The sequence below is a fragment of the Hypanus sabinus genome, chromosome 16, assembly GCF_030144855.1.
Source record: "Hypanus sabinus isolate sHypSab1 chromosome 16, sHypSab1.hap1, whole genome shotgun sequence".
NCBI lineage: Eukaryota > Metazoa > Chordata > Chondrichthyes > Myliobatiformes > Dasyatidae > Hypanus > Hypanus sabinus.
The window spans coordinates 84,051,387-84,070,764 of record NC_082721.1 but is presented as its reverse complement, the minus strand read 5'-3'; the positions used below and the strand labels follow the sequence as shown (position 1 = coordinate 84,070,764).

At 49.3% G+C, this 19,378-nt stretch overlaps 2 protein-coding genes across 4 annotated transcripts in view; one reads left to right on the top strand and one right to left on the bottom strand.

Moving 5' to 3' along the window:
• The window catches only part of LOC132406527 (adenylate kinase isoenzyme 5-like), a 110,766-nt gene extending 100,836 nt beyond the window's left edge, over window positions 1–9,930 (top strand). Inside the window, exons 12-13 of one of the 2 annotated variants that reach the window (XM_059992320.1) lie at window positions 4,972–5,163; window positions 8,856–9,930. In XM_059992320.1, coding sequence (XP_059848303.1) covers window positions 4,972–5,163; window positions 8,856–8,921 — 258 coding nt within the window. In that variant the 3' untranslated portion in view covers window positions 8,922–9,930. The remainder of the gene's footprint in view (window positions 1–4,971; window positions 5,164–8,855) is intronic. The other variant, XM_059992321.1, reaches the window with a different exon arrangement.
• LOC132406525 (far upstream element-binding protein 2-like) overlaps window positions 7,000–19,378 on the bottom strand; it is an 80,164-nt gene continuing 67,785 nt past the window's right edge. The window contains exon 21 of one of the 2 annotated variants that reach the window (XM_059992318.1): window positions 7,000–7,553. In XM_059992318.1, coding sequence (XP_059848301.1) covers window positions 7,545–7,553 — 9 coding nt within the window. In that variant the 3' untranslated portion in view covers window positions 7,000–7,544. Of the gene's footprint in view, window positions 7,554–7,582; window positions 8,300–19,378 lie in introns of those variants that run through there. The other variant, XM_059992315.1, reaches the window with a different exon arrangement.

Below are 19,378 nucleotides of genomic sequence, written 5' to 3'. Positions count from 1 at the left end.
TGACATCCAAAACTTTGACAAACTTCTATAGATATGTGGTGGAGGGTATATTGACTGGCCCCATCATAGCCTGATATGGAAACACCAATGCCTCTGAATGGAAAATCCTACAAAAAGTAGTGGATACAGCCCAGTTCATCACAGGTAAAGCCCTCCACACCATTGAGCACATCTAAACAGAACGCTCTCGTAGGAAAGCAGCATCCATCATCACTGACCCCAACCACCCAGGTCATGCTCTCTTCTTGCTGCTGCCATCAGGAAGAAGCTACAGGAGCCTCGGGACTTACATCACCAGGTTCAGGAACAGTTACTACCCCTCAACCATCAGGCTCTTGAACCAAAGGGGATAACTTCACTCAACTGTACGTGCTCCATCATTGGGTTCCCACAACTCATGGACTCACTCTCAAGGACTCTTCATCTCATGTTCTTGATATTTATTGCTTATTCATTCATTCATGTATTTATTTATTATTTCATTCTTTTTGTACTTGCACAGTTTGTTGGCTTTTGCACACTAGTTGAAAGCCCATTTGGTGGAGTCTTTCATTGATTCTATCTTGGTTATTATTCTATTATGGATTTATTGAGTATGCCCGCAAGAAAATGAATCACAGGGTTGTGTATGGTGAACCTTGAACCTTGAAAGCGCAGCCCTTGCCATGGTCTGTGTTTGTAGCTGTCACAGGTGAAGAATTTTACTGAGGATACCTTCATTGTGTTCAAGATAGTGAGTGTATTGCCATTCTTCAGTACACCAGTGTAAAGGAGAAAGAAATGATTGTTACTTTAGATCCAATGCAGCATAAAATCACAGTAAGGACAAAAAAAAATACAATAAATGTAAAACCGATCCTATAAAACACTTCTTTACTTACTGCTCTGCAGCATCTAGGGCAGCAATGAAATCCTCCATCTCTGGTGGTGCTCAGGGTTTCCTTCATCAGGTCAGTAGCTTTCTCTCGGTTTTCACTACCGTCAGTCATGCAAGTCCTGGTGGAGACTCAGGGATACCATCACACTTAAGGTGTAGAAGCATCCTTCATTGCTGTTTCCGTAACAACTTTGTGTTACCAATCGGTTGTCAGCCCTGAGCTGAACTCCCAAACCTAGAGGACCAGTGGACCACTCTTGGTCTGACCTCTACCCTTTAACCTGTTTGGTGTGAGTGACCCTACCAAGAGCCCAAGCATAAAGCCCTGACTCCAGCCAACATCATTGAAGCTACACAAGCCTCCAAATCCAACGACGAGGTTGTAGTCCTCCTGGAGGCCTCTAAAACACATTGTACAAGTAACTGTTGAGTGTGGTTGTACATGTGTAAGATTAACTTATCTACATGCACCGACTGTACGTACATAAAGTAACACTCGGGGCAGGAGAAAATGACAGGAAATGATAAAGTGACAAAGTGACTCTTAGCAAGAGAAACTCCTCTAGGTATCAGCAGGGCAGATGAAAACACAAAAGGACAGTGTAGGTGTGAGGTGTGGAGTGTAAAGTGGCAGTGCATGGGGGCGTGAAGGGTGCTGGGGGCTGTGGAAAGGAGTGCCTGGTGTGGGTGTGGGGGGTGGTTGGGTGGGTTAATGGGTGGACATGATGGCTCAGGGGGAGTAACTGTTTTTGTGTCTAGTGGTCCCGATGTGGATACTGTGTAGTCTCCTCCTTGATGGGAGTGGGATAAACAACCCATAAGCAGAGTGGGTGGGACCCTTCATGATATTGAGGTTCAGACACCTCACAGACTCTTCCCTGCTGAGCTTTAAGGAGGAGAAATACCGCACAAACTCCCTATGTGAAGACGATTTCCTTATCCCTTTAGACTCTATCTTCCGTCTGCACCCGCTCCAACCAACTCAACCTTCTTCCGACTGCTTCTCCAGCTTTGCTGTACTTGGAGGGTGGGGCTGCCACTGGTACAAATGTGTCTGGGAGGGACTGGTTTAAACCAGAACAAAGAGCTAACCCAGTTCCCTGTGGAGTTCAGCAACTTGCAGGAGTTCCTGAGGGCACCATGCTGGTGAAATTCGGTCATCTGCTGACCTAAAACATGGCTGATCTCAGTAAATAATATCAATGGCTGGTTAGGGTCCTTCCTGCTTCAGTGGAAGGTTTGGGAAGTGCTGAATTTCAAACAGGCAGTGTGGATGTTAAATCAGCCTCCATCACATTGACATACACAGAGAGGCCACTTTATTGGTTACGTCCTGTATCTCAAAGTGACCAGAGTCTATGTCCGTGTCTCTTGTTTCTCAGTCTATGTCGTCCGTGATCTCCTGTTTCTCAGTCTATGTCCGTGTTTCCTGTTTCTCAGTCTTTGTCTGTGATCTCCTGTTTCTCAGTCTATGTCCGTGTTTCTTGTTTCTCAGTCTATGTCCGTGATCTCCTGTTTCTCAGTCTACATCCGTGATCTCGTGTTTCTCAGTCTATGTCCGTGTTTCCTGTTCCTCAGTCTTTGTCCGTGATCTCCTGTTCCTCAGTCTATGTCCGTGATCTCCTGTTTCTCAGTCTTTGTCCGTGATCTCCTGTTTCTCAGTCTATGTCCATGATCTCCTGTTCCTCAGTTTATGTCCGTGATCTCCTGTTTCTCAGTCTATGTCCATGATCTCCTGTTCCTCAGTCTATGTCCGTGATCTCCTGTTTCTCATTCTTTGTCCGTGATCTCCTGTTTCTCAGTCTATGTCCGTGATCTCGTGTTGCTTGGTCTATGTCCATGTCTCCTATTTCTCAGTGTATGTCCATGTCTCCTGTTTCTCAGTCTATATCTGTGATCTCGTGTTGCTTAGTCTATGTCCGTGTCTCCTATTTCTCAGTGTATGTCCATGTCTCCTGTTTCTCAGTCTATATCTGTGGTTTCCACTTCAAGGTCTGATATGCTGTACAGTCAGAGATACTCTTCTGCACATGTGGCACTTTCCAGTCAGCCTGAACCAATCTGGCCATTCTCCTCTGACCTCTCATTAACAAGGTGTTTTCACTCACAAAACTGCTGCTCACTGGATTTTTTTTTGTGTTTTTCACTCCATTCTCTGTAAGCTCTAGAGATTGCCATGAATGAAAATCCCAGGCGACCAGCAGTTGTGATACTCAAACCACCCTGTCTGGCACCAACAATCATCCCACTGTCAAAACCATTTGGATCATATTCCTTCCCCATTCACTCTGAGCAACAACTGATCCTCTTGACATTGCCTGCGTACTTTTATGCATTGAGTTGCTGCCACTTCATTGGCTGATTAGACATTTACATTAACGAGGTGTACAGGTGTACCTAATGAAGTGGCCACTGAGTGTAAGTACTTATTAGTGGGTGTTACAGACTGAGTTAATACTGTAGCATAGGTACAGCACCCTTGGTGCGTCTAGTAAGGCCAAATTGTTATTGACCCGAACCAGGACAGTGGCAATCTGTATATCTCCAATCCATGGACCTCACCAAATTTCTCCTATAAAGCTCTGGTTAGGTCACAGCTGGAGTATTGCATAGAGTTCTGCTCGCCCCACTATAGGAAGGATGTTGGGGCTTTGGAGAGAATGCAGGCGAGGCTTACCAGGATGCTGCCTGGCTTAGAGGGCATGGGCTATGACGAGAGGCTGGACACACTTGGGTTGTTTTCTCTGGAGCACCGGCGGCTGAGGGGGGATCTGATAGAGGTTAATAAGGTTATGAGAGACATAGATGGACTGCACAGAGAGAGAGTATCTGTTTCCCTGGGTTGAAATGTCTAATACCAAAGGGCCTGCATTGTAGGTGAGAGAGGGTAGGTTCAAAGGGATGTGACGGGTAAGTTTGTTACTCAGCGTTGTGGATGCCTGGAATGTTCTGCCTGGTATGGTGGCAGAGGCAAACACACTGAAAGCTTTTAGGAGATGTTTGGATAGGCACATGGATGTAAGGAAGATGAAGGCATATGGACATTGTGTAGGTAGGAGGGATTAGTGTTTGGGGGTTTTGATTTGCTTTCTCGGTATAACATTGTGGGCTGAATGGCCTGTTTCTGTGCCGTACTGTTCTGTGTCCTAAGTGGTGAAATCAAACCCACTGCCAGCTCGTTCCACACTCACACAATCCTGAGTGCTGGTGCATCATCACTGCGCCCTTCTCCGGGAGCTGCTTCCCGAGTTACAGACACCCACATGAATCATGCCACAAGTGGAGGTGCCAGTACTGGGAGTCATACACTCCAGTTCCTGGTGAGATGAGTCAGATTAAATGAGACGGTCACAGACCGATTGGTTGGCCAGTGTGAATGAGGCTGTTTTCCCCAAGTCAAGAGTCATGTGGATGAAATAGTCCCAGCATGAACGACCACACGCGATGCTGGAGGAACTCAGCAGATCAGGCATTATCTACTGGGGAAGGGAAATGGACAGTTGACGTTTCTGAACAAAGAGAGGGGAGATTGTCGTGAAATCTGTTGACTTTGTGGCAGCAGTACCATGCAATCGTAATGATAGAAAAAAAACTGAATTACAGTGTTTATATATTAAATAGCTCAATTAAATAAATAGTGCAAAAGTATTGAGGTGGTGTTCATGGGTTCAATGTCCATTCAGTAATCAGATGTTGAGGGGGAAGAAGCTGTTCCTGAATCATTGAGTGTGTGCTTTCAGGCTTCTGAACCTCCTTCCTGATGGTAACAATGAGAAGAGGGCTTGTCCTGGGTGGGAAGAGGGTCTCTTAATGATGGACACTGCCTTTTTGAAGCATCGCTCCTTGAAGATGTCCTGGATACTATGGAGACTAGTGATGGAGCTGACATTTTGATCCTGTGCAGTAGACCCTCCCCTGTACCAGACAGTGATACAGCCAGTTAGAATGCTCTCCATGGTACATCTGTAGAAATTTGAGAGTTTTGGTTGGTGCAAATAGTCACTTGAAATAACGAGTCGTAGAGCAAGTGCTCAGATTGATCTCTGCGTGGAGATGCATTAACCTAACGGCCGTCTCTTCCTCTCTCTCCCCAGTTCATACCTCCCACCATCGTACTGCTGATTGACTGCAGCCCTGAGGTCATGAAGCAACGCCTAATAAACCGCGGACAAGCAAGCGGACGCTTCGATGACAACGAGGTGACCATCAGCAAGCGAGTTGAAACCTACTTTGCTGACTCCGTTCCCGTTGTGAAGCACTACGAGGGCAAAGGACTGCTGCGGAAGGTACAAACTGCTTCACGTCTTCCTGCCAGTTGGCTCTGATGAAACGCGTTGGCTTTGGGGAGTCAGAGAGGGGGAGGCAACGCGGCCCCACCGCCTATTCACATTCACCCACTTCACTTACTTCCCCTATGTACTCAGTAACCTCCCTCTCAGATTCCACCACACCCAGAGACCAATCCGCCCATCTTTGGATGGTGGGAGGAAATGCACGCTGTCACAGGGAGAACGGATGAACTCCTTATAGGCAGTGTCGGGAATTGATCTGCTGAAAGATGGTGAGCAACTTCTGCCTCCATTCTACCGATCATTATAACATTGGGTGCTTGTGGAAAAGTTTCTGCACGACCACGTGGAGGGTCTGCGTCAACTTTAATAGAGAGATGTGAATGGGACTGTAAAAATACTCCCCCTTCAGGTGGCATAGTGATACTGCAGGCAATGCTGCTGCCTCAAGGCTCCACTGACCTCAGCAGCTGTCTGTGTGGACTCTGTACCTTCTCCCTCTGGCCTTGTCACCTTCCCTGAGATGCTGGGGGGGCTCTGGTTTCCTCTCACATCCCAAAGATGTGCTGGCAGGTAGGGTAGTTGTCTACTATCAGTCACCCCTCATGTAGATGGGTCCCAGGCAGACTGAGGTGAGTTGGTGGGTGTGCGGGGAGAACACTTTACAGGAAAGGTAAGCAGATGAAAGCCTTATTCCTGCTCATCAGAACTCTATGAATCTGCTCAACGGTGTTCAAAGGTTCTTCCGCCCACCAAGCATTCTAATTCTGTTCATCTGTCTTAGCTGGTGTGTCCTTAGTTCTAGATTGTACAAAGGAGGAAACATCCTCTCCCATACACTCAATGAAAACTGCTCAGGACTTTCTGCAACAATTATAACGTCATACTCAGGATCTGGGTTTTGCTGGCTCATTCGGCCTTGGGAAGATAAAAGAGGGTGCATTGTGTTACAAGGAATGGTGAGATAGACTACTTTAGAGGGGCCAAAGGACAACAATACAAGAGTAACATATGACCCCAAAGTCAGCAATTCGCTTGAATTCAATGATTGCAATGTAGTGAAAAATTCAAAAGTATTTGATGGGGGCGTTGCCTGACAAGAGTTTGATAAAACATTGGGTTGCAGAGAAAGCTATTAACAGAAGCGGTTCGATTTTATTAGTAGAGGCATTGAGTTCTAAAGTGGTTATGTTGCAGCTTTATAAAACTCTGGTTAGGCCACATCTGGAGTATTGCACACAGTTCTGGTCACCCCACTATAGGAAGGGTGTTGAGGGTGCAGAAGGGGTTGACCAAGATGCAGCCTGGATTAGAGGGATGTGCTATCACGAGAGGCCGGACACACTCGGACTGCTCTCTCTGGAGCGCCGGAGGCTGAGGGGAGATCTGATAGAGACAGGGAGCATCTGTTTCCCAGGGTCGAAATGTCTAATATCAGAGGCCTTGCATTGAAGGTGAAAGGGGGTAGATGCAAGGGGGTCTGAGGGGTAAGTTTTTTTTGACACTTGCAGTTTATTCTGCTGGTCATCTGGGTCATCTTTTATCCCTAATTTCTGATTATCAGTTTACAGAAAAGAGACAAATATACTTGTAGTCGCATGGCACAGTCCTAATGAATAAACTTGTTCAGGTGGGATTGAGTATCCATAAAAAATTTGACTTGTATTTGCTGGCATTGGGCCTAAAAACAATCTGGCCATAAGTGTTCTAAATTATTTAGTCCTTGGTGATGAATATGGGCAATTTGCCAAAAAATGCTCCTATAAATTCAAAGATTAAAAGTACATTTATTACCAAGGTACGAATGCAGTGTACAACTCTGAGACTCCGTTCAAAGTACATTTATTACGAAAGGATGTATACATTATAGAACGTTGAGATTTGTCTCCCTAACAGGCAGCCACGGAACAAAGAAACCCAAAAGAACCCATTTTTTAAAAAAGACTGTCGAACACCCACTGTGTATAGGGAGAATAAAACATCTTCAAGCAAGTAAGGTTCTGAACTGAAGTCTGCAGAGAGAATCCCACAGTTCAGCAAAGAGCTGAATCGTGGATCAGCGACCTGAACCAGTCCGTCCCTCACCTTCAGCCCCGACACCCTGACCTTTTCAATCTGGCCCGATGCCTGAATCACTGTCCAAGCATTGGGTTTAAGCACGCCGACACACCACCTCGATTCAGCCTGTAACTGACCTCTCCGATTCGGCACAGCATCTTAAGCCTCCATGCAAACATCGAGTTCAGTTGAATTGGTATTCGCTCTGGGGTCACCGCCTCGATCCGACCTTCAGCACGGCGTTTAAAACGATCGAACCTTGGGTCTTCCTGACACTCGGAGGTAGGCTCGCCACCTTGCCTCGCCTCGGTTCTGCTGCATCAAATTGTCTACAAGTCCAAAGGGAAGTTACAGGCTATTACTTGCAATGATCATGTGCCAGGAAAAGAGTGATTAACAAAGTGTTGGGTTGTTTCCTTTGTTTCAGTGGCCACCAGCCAGAAATCACACCATTAAACCAGAAGCCCCATCTTCCCCACGGACTAAGAGCCACGGAACCAGCCGTTCAAAGAAAAAACATCAACTCACAAAACGGCAACAAAAAATGAGTGAAAACACGGAATACAAAACACAAAAACCAAAAAGGCATATTTCAGTTCATTATCTGCAGACCACCCCAATTCAAAAATCACCCAAAAGAACCAGGGCCAGAACTGGAACATGTCATAAACCCGAATTAGAGTCTGAGTGTACAATCAGCCTCAATTAACCCTTGCTCCAACACCACGGAGGGTCAACGGGAACACTCGAACACAAGGACCTTCCTTCCTTCGGAAGCAGCGAGAGGGAGGCTGAGAGACCACCACACGCACACAACTTCTCTGGCAGCAGCGAGCGAGAGGCTGGTAAACAGAGCAGCCTCCGCACTCCCTGCAATGATTTCAGTCTTCCTCAGGGCTTTAACCGGCGGGAGGTGGAGTCTATCACAGGCCCGAGCCCCATCTCCTGGCTTCCTGGATTTGGTCACAGCCTGGTGGATCACTTTCGGAGACAGCAAAGGTCCAGATTGCCCGACTGGCCCAAAATCACACCGCCAGAGTATAGATAACACGCTCCAACAGTAGCAGAGCCACATCTGAAATAAAGATATTTTTAAAAAGTGAAATAAATTGCTGTGTGAACAGTCTTGAGGGCACCACTTCTGGTAGCTTTGTTGGCTGGTACCATCTTCTCCCAGAATAATATTACAGATCCAGAGAAAGTGCAGAGCAGGCAGACAATAAGGTTCAATGGGAATGATTATGAGATGTAGAAGTCATCTTTATTATAGAAGAGGTTGATTCAAGAATCTTGTAACAGCGGGATAGAAACTGTCCTTGAGCTGTCAGGGTGTAAGATCTTCTACCTGATGGAAGAGGGGTGGACAAAAGAGACTGTCCAGAGTGGCTGGGCTCATTAATTACATTTTCCATAGGCCGTGGGAAGTGTGGACAAGTGTCCATGATGGGTAGGCTGGATTTCATGGTGAGCTTGTTGTCCACAACTCGTCAAGGACAAAGCTGGTATGTATCTGGGAAGGTGGGATAGGTGAAAAGGGAAGAGGTGCATAAACCACAAGTGCTACTTTGAACAGTGTGTGTTGTCACCAGTGTGCTGACCGCTTTAGTGAAATTTCTCTTGGTCTCTCTTAGATTCAAGGGGAAGGAACAGAGGAGGATGTTTTCCAGAGCATCACCGCCATCGTTGATGAACTTTAGCGGCAGAATCTTCAAGTCGAAAGATCCCAGAGCAGCTGTCCGTGAATCTGATTCCCCGCAATTGGCACCGAGCATTTGTGTTCCTGGCTGCTAAGGAGGATTAACCGAGACCCCACCAATAAAAACTCCTGGATAACTTTCCCCCACAGCCCTTTAGAACTAATGTTCCGTCACAGTGATTTTGCGTGTATACATTCTTTACAAAAAGGAGGGATGAATACAAATATTTCTTTTGAAGCTAAGTACTATATATACGTAAGAAAATGCAAACCCTGTGTCTGTGTAAACTCAGCACAAGTTTGGGTCTGATCTGGGATCTCGTTCATAATTTGAGCACAGTTACTCTGATGCAGGGCAACATCTGTAACAGAAGGCATAAGACGGGGCTCAATTTACTGCGTGGCACTAAACCAGCAAAGACTCCCTAATGTCCCCCCCCCCCCGGTGAGACACCATCACCCCCTGCGCTGGCCAACCTCACAGACCAGTTTACCAGTGCTTTATACAGCGTTACACTGTAGTTGGGGATTAGACTGCATCACAGTGCTGCTGGTGTGTTGGCCTATGGAAGCTTCTGCAGATTGGCTGCCATCTTCTGACTAAGATAAAAACCAGAAATTCCCAGGGGGAAAATCTCAGCAGGGCAGCCAGCGTCTGTAGAGAGAAACAACAGACACTTTGTCAGAACTGGGCGAGAGAGAGGAAGGAAGGATGGATATGTGGAACAAAAGAACTTTAATTCTACTCCCTGTTCCCATGCAGACTATCTCTACCCTTGCAACACACACAAAATGCTGGAGGAACTTAGCCGGTCACGTAGTATCTATGGAAGAATAAGCAGTCAACATTTTGGGCCAAGACCCTGCTAAGCTGCGTGTGTTGCTGCGATTTCCAGCACCTGCAGATGTCGTGTTTATCATCTGTACCCTCACCTCCTTCACTCGCCTGTACCCTCACCTCCTTCACTCATCTGTACCCTCACCTCCTTCACTCATCTGTACCCTCACCTCCTTCACTCACCTGTACCCTCACCTCCTTCACTCATCTGTACCCTCACCTCCACTCATCTGTACCCTCGCATCCTTCACGCACCTGTACCCTCACCTCCTTCACTCATCTGTACCCTCACCTCCTTCACTCACCTGTACCCTCACCTCCTTCACTCATCTGTACCCTCACCTCCTTCACTCGCCTGTACCCTCACCTCCTTCACTCACCTGTACCCTCGCCTCCTTCACTCATCTGTACCCTCACCTCCACTCATCTGTACCCTCACCTCCACTCATCTGTACCCTCGCATCCTTCACGCACCTGTACCCTCGGCCTCTTTCACATCTGTACCCTCACCTCCTTCACTCATGTATACCCTCAGCCTCCACTCATCTGTACCCTCACCTGCTTCACTCATGTATACCCTCAGCCTCCACTCATCTGTACCCTCACCTCCTTCATCTGTACCCTCACCTGCTTCACTCATGTGTACCCTCAGCCTCCACTCATCTGTACCCTCGCCTCCTTCACGCATCTGTACCCTCGCATTCTTCACTCATCTGTACCCTCGCCTCCTTCACTCATCTGTACCCTCGCCTTCTTCACTCATCTGTACCCTCGTCTCCTTCACTCATCTGTACCCTCGCCTCCTTCACTCATCTGTACCCTCACCTCCACTCATCTGTACCCTCACCTCCTTCACTCATCTGTACCCTTGGTCTCCTTCACTCATCTGTACCCTCGTCTCCTTCACTCATCTGTACCCTCGCCTCCTTCACTCATCTGTACCCTCACCTCCACTCATCTGTACCCTCACCTCCTTCACTCATCTGTACCCTTGGTCTCCTTCACTCATCTGCACCCTCGCCTCCTTCACTCATCTGTACCCTCAGCCTCCACTCATCTGTACCCTCACCTCCTTCACTCACCTGTACCTCGCCTCCTTCACTCATCTGTACCCTCGCCTCCTTCACTCATCTGTACCCTCACCACTCATCTGTACCCTCACCTCCTTCACTCACCTGTACCTCGCCTCCTTCACTTCTCTGTACCCTCACCTCCTTCACTCATCTGTACCCTCGCCTCCTTCACTCATCTGTACCCTCGCCTCCTTCACTCATCTGTACCCTCAGCCTCCACTCATCTGTACCCTCGCCTCCTTCACTCATCTGTACCCTCGCCTCCTTCACTTCTCTGTACCCTCACCTCCTTCACTCATCTGTACCCTCGCCTCCTTCACTCATCTGTACCCTCGCCTCCTTCACTCATCTGTACCCTCGCCTTCTTCACGCATCTGTACCCTCGCTTCCTTCACTCATCTGTACCTTCACCTCCACTCATCTGTACCCTCACCTCCTTCACTCATCTGCACCCTCGCCTCCTTCACTCATCTGTACCCTCACCACTCATCTGTACCCTCACCTCCTTCACTCACCTGTACCTCGCCTCCTTCACTCATCTGTACCCTCGCCTCCTTCACTCATCTGTACCCTCACCACTCATCTGTACCCTCACCTCCTTCACTCACCTGTACCTCGCCTCCTTCACTCATCTGTACCCTCGCCTCCTTCACTCATCTGTACCCTCACCACTCATCTGTACCCTCACCTCCTTCACTCACCTGTACCTCGCCTCCTTCACTTTTCTGTACCCTCACCTCCACTCATCTGTACCCTCACCTCCTTCACTCATCTGTACCCTCGCCTCCTTCACTCATCTGTACCCTCGCCTCCTTCACTCATCTGTACCCTCAGCCTCCACTCATCTGTACCCTCGCCTCCTTCACTCATCTGTACCCTCGCCTTCTTCACGCATCTGTACCCTCGCCTCCTTCACTCATCTGTACCCTCGCCTTCTTCACTCATCTGTACCCTTGTCTCCTTCACTCATCTGTACCCTCGCCTCCTTCACTCATCTGTACCCTCACCTCCACTCATCTGTACCCTCACCTCCTTCACTCATCTGCACCCTCGCCTCCTTCACTCATCTGTACCCTCACCTCCACTCATCTGTACCTTCACCTCCACTCATCTGTACCCTCACCTTCACTCATCTGCACCCTCGCCTCCTTCACTCATCTGTACCCTCACCACTCATCTGTACCCTCACCTCCTTCACTCACCTGTACCTCGCCTCCTTCACTCATCTGTACCCTCGCCTCCTTCACTCATCTGTACCCTCACCACTCATCTGTACCCTCACCTCCTTCACTCACCTGTACCTCGCCTCCTTCACTTCTCTGTACCCTCACCTCCACTCATCTGTACCCTCACCTCCTTCACTCATCTGTACCCTCGCCTCCTTCACTCATCTGTACCCTCGCCTCCTTCACTCATCTGTACCCTCAGCCTCCACTCATCTGTACCCTCGCCTCCTTCACTCATCTGTACCCTCGCCTTCTTCACGCATCTGTACCCTCGCTTCCTTCACTCATCTGTACCCTCGCCTCCTTCACTCATCTGTACCCTCGCCTCCTTCACTCATCTGTACCCTCGCCTTCTTCACGCATCTGTACCCTCGTCTCCTTCACTCATCTGTACCCTCGCCTCCTTCACTCATCTGTACCCTCACCTCCACTCATCTGTACCCTCACCTCCTTCACTCATCTGCACCCTCGCCTCCTTCACTCATCTGTACCCTCACCTCCACTCATCTGTACCTTCACCTCCACTCATCTGTACCCTCACCTCCTTCACTCATCTGCACCCTCGCCTTCACTCATCTGTACCCTCACCACTCATCTGTACCCTCACCTCCTTCACTCACCTGTACCTCGCCTCCTTCACTCATCTGTACCCTCGCCTCCTTCACTCATCTGTACCCTCACCACTCATCTGTACCCTCACCTCCTTCACTCACCTGTACCTCGCCTCCTTCACTTCTCTGTACCCTCACCTCCACTCATCTGTACCCTCACCTCCTTCACTCATCTGTACCCTCGCCTCCTTCACTCATCTGTACCCTCGCCTCCTTCACTCATCTGTACCCTCAGCCTCCACTCATCTGTACCCTCGCCTCCTTCACTCATCTGTACCCTAGCCTCCTTCACGCATCTGTACCCTCGCATTCTTCACTCATCTGTACCCTCGCCTTCTTCACTCATCTGTACCCTCGCTTCCTTCACTCATCTGTACCCTCGCCTCCTTCACTCATCTGTACCCTCGCCTTCTTCACTCATCTGTACCCTCGTCTCCTTCACTCATCTGTACCCTCGCCTCCTTCACTCATCTGTACCCTCACCTCCACTCATCTGTACCCTCACCTCCTTCACTCATCTGCACCCTCGCCTCCTTCACTCATCTGTACCCTCACCTCCACTCATCTGTACCTTCACCTCCACTCATCTGTACCCTCACCTCCTTCACTCATCTGCACCCTCGCCTCCTTCACTCATCTGTACCCTCGGCCTCCTTCACTCACCTGTACCCTGGATCTCCACTCACCTGTACCCTCAGCCTCCTTCACTCACCTGGACCTCGCCTCCTTCACTTCTCTGTACCCTCACCTCCACTCACCTGTACCCTCGCCTCCTTCACTCACCTGTACCCTCGGTCTCCACTCACCTGTACCCTCGGCCTCCTTCACTCACCTGTACCCTCACCTCCTTCACTTCTCTGTACCCTCACCTCCACTCATCTGTACCCTTGGCCTCCACTCATCTGTACCCTCCTTCACTCATCTGTACCCTCGGCTCCTTCACTCATCTGTTCCCTCAGTCTCCTTCACTCATCTGTACCCTTGCCTTCTTCACTCATCTGTACTCTCGGCCTCCATTCATCTGTACCCTCGCCTCCTTCACTCATCTGTACCCTCGGTCTCCACTCACCTGTACCCTCGCCTCCTTCACTCATCTGTACCCTCGCCTCCTTCACTCATCTGTACCCTCGCCTCCTTCACTCATCTGTACCCTCGGTCTCCACTCACCTGTACCCTCGCCTCCTTCACTCATCTGTACCCTCGCCTCCTTCACTCATCTGTACCCTTGGTCTCCTTCACTCATCTGTACCCTCGCCTCCTTCACTCATCTGTACCCTCGCCTCTTTCACTTCTCTGTACCCTCACCTCCACTCATCTGTACCCTCGCCTCCTTCACTCACCTGTACCCTCCCCTCCACTCATCTGTACCCTCGCCTCCTTCACTTCTCTGTACCCTCCCCTCCACTCATCTGTACCCTCACCTCCTTAACTCACCTGTACCCTTGGCCTCCACTCATCTGTACCCTCACCTCCTTCACTCATCTGTACCCTCGGTCTCCACTCACCTGTACCCTCGGCCTCCTTCACTCACCTGTACCCTCGTGTCCTTCACTCATCTGAACCCTTGGTCTCCTTCACTCACCTGTACCCTCGCCTCCTTCACTTCTCTGTACCCTCGGCCTCCTTCACTCATCTGTACCCTCACCTTCACTCATCTGTACCCTTGGTCTCCTTCACTCATCTGTACCCTCACCTTCACTCATCTGTACCCTCTGTCTCCTTCACTCATCTGTACCCTCGCCTCTTTCACTCATCTGTACCCTCGTCTCCTACACTCATCTGTATCTTCGCCTCCTTCACTCATCTGTACCCTCGTCTCCTACACTCATCTGTACCCTCGCCTCCTACACTCACCTGTACCCTCGCCTCCTTCACTCATCTGTACCCTCTGTGTCCTTCACTCATCTGTACCCTCGCCTCCTACACTCACCTGTACCCTCGCCTCCTTCACTCACCTATACCCTCGCCTCCTTCACTCACCTGTACCCTCGGTCTCCACTCACCTGTACCCTCGCCTCCTTCACTTCTCTGTACCCTCACCTTCACTCACCTGTACCCTTGGCTTCCACTCATCTGTACCCTCACCTCCTTCACTCATCTGTACCCTCGGCTCCTTCACTCATCTGTACCCTCGCCTCTTTCACTTCTCTGTACCCTCACCTTCACTCATCTGTACCCTCGCCTTCACTCATCTGTACCCTCAGTCTCCTTCACTCATCTGTACCCTCGCCTTCTTCACTCGTATGTACCCTCGGCCTCCATTCATCTGTACCCTCGCCTCCTTCACTCATCTGTACCCTCGGTCTCCACTCACCTGTACCCTCGCCTCCTTCACTCATCTGTACCCTCACCTCCTTCACTCATCTGTACCCTCGGCCTCCTTCACTCATCTGTACCCTCGCTTCCTTCACTTCTCTGTACCCACACCTCCGCTCATCTGTACCCTCGCCTTCACTCATCTGTACCCTTGGTCTCCTTCACTCATCTGTACCCTCACCTCCTTCACTCATCTGTACCCTCGGCCTCCTTCACTCATCTGTACCCTCGCCTCTTTCACTTCTCTGTACCCTCGCCTCCTTCACTTCTCTGTACCCTCCCCTCCACTCATCTGTACCCTCACCTCCTTAACTCACCTGTACCCTTGGCCTCCACTCATCTGTACCCTCACCTCCTTCACTCACCTATACCCTTGGCTTCCACTCATCTGTACCCTCACCTCCTTCACTCATCTGTACCCTCGGTCTCCACTCACCTGTACCCTCGGCCTCCTTCACTCACCTGTACCCTCACCTCCTTCACTTCTCTGTACCCTCACCTCCTTCACTCACCTGTACCCTCGTGTCCTTCACTCATCTGTACCCTCGGCCTCCTTCACTCACCTGTACCCTCATGTCCTTCACTCATCTGTACCCTTGGTCTCCTTCACTCATCTGTACCCTCACCTTCACTCATCTGTACCCTCTGTCTCCTTCACTCATCTGTACCCTCGCCTCCTTCACTCATCTGTACCCTCGTCTCCTACACTCACCTGTACCCTCGCCTTCACTCATCTGTACCCTCTGTGTCCTTCACTCATCTGTACCCTCTGTGTCCTTCACTCATCTGTACCCTCACCTCCTTCACTCACCTGTACCCTCGCCTTCACTCATCTGTACCCTCTGTGTCCTTCACTCATCTGTACCCTCACCTCCTTCACTCACCTGTACCCTCGCCTTCACTCATCTGTACCCTCTGTGTCCTTCACTCATCTGTACCCTCACCTCCTTCACTCACCTGTACCCTCGCCTCCTTCACTCATCTGTACCCTCGCCTCCTTCACTCATCTGTACCCTCGCTTCCTTCACTTCTCTGTACCCTCACCTCCGCTCATCTGTACCCTCGCCTTCACTCATCTGTACCCTTGGTCTCCTTCACTCATCTGTACCCTCACCTCCTTCACTCATCTGTACCCTCGGCCTCCTTCACTCATCTGTACCCTCGCTTCCTTCACTTCTCTGTACCCTCACCTCCGCTCATCTGTACCCTCGCCTTCACTCATCTGTACCCTCACCTCCTTCACTCACCTGTACCCTCGTGTCCTTCACTCATCTGTACCCTCACCTTCACTCATCTGTACCCTCTGTCTCCTTCACTCATCTGTACCCTCGTCTCCTACACTCATCTGTATCTTCGCCTCCTTCACTCATCTGTACCCTCGTCTCCTACACTCATCTGTACCCTCGCCTCCTACACTCACCTGTACCCTCGCCTTCACTCATCTGTACCCTCTGTGTCCTTCACTCATCTGTACCCTCGCCTCCTACACTCACCTGTACCCTCGCCTCCTTCACTCATCTGTACCCTCGCCTCCTTCACTTCTGTACCCTCGCCTCCTTCACTCATCTGTACCCTCGTCTCCTACACTCATCTGTACCCTCGCCTCCTCCACTCATCTGTATCTTCGCCTCCTTCACTCATCTGTACCCTCGCCTTCACTCATCTGTACCCTCGTCTCCTACACTCATCTGTACACTCAGCCTCCACTCATCTGTACCCTCGCCTCCTTCACTCATCTGTACCCTCGCCTCCTCCACTCATCTGTATCTTCGCCTCCTTCACTCATCTGTACCCTCTCCTCCTTCACTCATCTGTACCCTCGTCGCCTACACTCATCTGTACACTCAGCCTCCACTCATCTGTACCCTCGCCTCCTTCACTCATCTGTACCCTCGTCTCCTACACTTCTCTGTACCCTCGCCTCCTTCACTCATCTGTACCCTCGCCTCCTTCACTCATCTGTACCCTCGTCTCCTTCACTCATCTGTACCCTCGCCTCCTACACTCATCTGTACCCTCGTCTCCTTCACTGCCGGGGTGACAATCAAAGCAACCTAGAGGAAGAGTGCTTCATATTCCATCAGACAGTCTACCACCCAGCAGCGGGAACTTTGAATACTCTAGTTTCACTAAACGGCAACCACTACCCCCATCCCTTTTAAATCTCTTCCTGATCTACCCAGTCTTTCCTCATTCACTCCAAATCTCATCATCCTGTACTTCCCCTCCTTCACCACTCCACCTGCCTATCAACCCCACACTCATCCCACTGGGATCCCTCCCTACTCCGATTGTATCTCACTTCCCCACTGATTCCATTCTCCACCTTCCTCTCCTATCAGATTCTGTCATCTGCTGCCCTTTGTTAAATCCACCCATCACCTCAGCCTCTGCTGCTACATCCGCTCTCCACTCTTCCAACTGCCTATCATCCCTCCTCACCTGCATCCACCCACCACGTCCCAGCTGATTGAATGGTTCCATTTAACATTGGAGAATGTATACAGTAAACATACTGAAGTTCTTACTCTTCATGGGCATCCACAAAACAAAAAAAAATGAATGACAGAAACATCAGAATCCCAAAGCTGCCCCCCATGAACATGCATCAGCAGAAGCATTGAGCGTCTCACTTGCACCAGCGTGAGCACCGACCCCCCCCCCCCCACCATGTAAGCAATAGCACATACTTCAGCTCTCCTCTCATCCACCTGCCAGTCATCCCTCCGCACCTGGATCCACCTATCACCTGACAGCCATTTCTCCACCCCTTCTCCTCACCCTGTTTATACTATCTTTCAGTCCAGATGACAACGTCTCAACCCTAGTCACTTAGCGCCCAAACTGATCCAAAATGCCGCTACCCTGCGACCGCCACAGAGTTGTTATGTTTGTACGAAACACTCTCAACCCCGATGAAATGATTGTTGCAAAGGGTCAAATTCCTTATTTCAATCCTTTGCTAGCAGTTACCAATCATGCAATCTTGAAGTGGTCAGCAAAGAAATGATCTCCACCGGTTCCAAGCTACAAACTGCCATGAAAGAAGCAGGAATATGAGACTTATTCCCTTCACTTTTACCACACCCACACTAATGAGACTAGTTACCATAAGAAAAGCACAGAATGAATCCATGACTCACATAAATAGGATTACATGAATGAGTTTTAAAACTGTCTTCACAAAATGGCTTCTCGTGCATCCAGCAAAATATTGGCATAGATTTTGGAAGTAGACCCCTGACCCATTAGAATGGGTGAAGAGCACAAAGTTGATTTACTTGTTTTGTCAGGAGTTGGGCACTACTGGCAAAGCCAACATTGTCCATCTTTCATTTTAACTGGGTGTCCTGCAAAACCTTTACAGAGGGTATTTAAGAGCCAATATGGACAGCAATGTTTGCCCACTTCAAAACTGTGTTTCAGACCAAACACACAGCATGAACAGCAAAACATGTCATACATGCCATGAGCTGCTGTCCGTTTGGTATAACTTTTGAAAACATTGCTGACAAAATGTAGGAGCAAAATTGATCCAAAATCAAAACAAAACAATTTCCATCAGCCTGCGACCCCAGGCGGAGTTGTTAAACTTGGATGACGCGCCCACAGCTCCAGTGATTGTTTCAAAGAGTCAAACTCCCAATTTCAATCCTTTATTGGCAATTAGTAAACATAAGATTAAGCATTACTGAGCATTATCTCAGCGGTCCCAAGCTATAACCTGCCACAAAATAAGCATGAATACGAAACTTATTCTCTTCACTTTTACTGTGCTCGCACTAATGTGACTAGTTCCTTAAGGTTGTTATACCTGAGGAGTGGTAATAGGGACAAGCTCCCACTACCTATTAAATACTCCCAAAGGTTTGTGTCTCAAATAGCCTCTGACAACCAAGTCCAGCTCCTGGCCTTCACGTGTGGCTACTAATGCCAGCAGAACCATTTCTACTGACAGGAGAAGGGGCAAAGGCTGGTTACTGGTGCCTTAAAATCAATCACTTTGAGGAAATGGGGCTCATCTCGGAGGAGGAAAACTCTGATCTCAAACCTCTGCTGCCTTGCGGCTCTACCCACTCATGGGGAAGTAAACCCTGAGGGAAAAATCCAGAGCTGGAGTCCCTAAGATGGTCTTACATTGAGTTCAACTCCTGCAACGCTGCGGATACCAAACTGTATTGGATTCTGCCATTCCTTTGAGTTCATCAGATGCAGGGAGAGGGGGAGTTTGCTACATGGGCAACAGCTTGCTCTCCATGTTCTACGGCTCAGGTTTGCATATCTGGACAGCTAGGACGTAATGTCCATGGTCAACTCTGACCAACAGAGGCCAACACTAAACACCATGATAAACAGACAGCACAGAATACAAAGCAGATAGAGTACAGATAGGT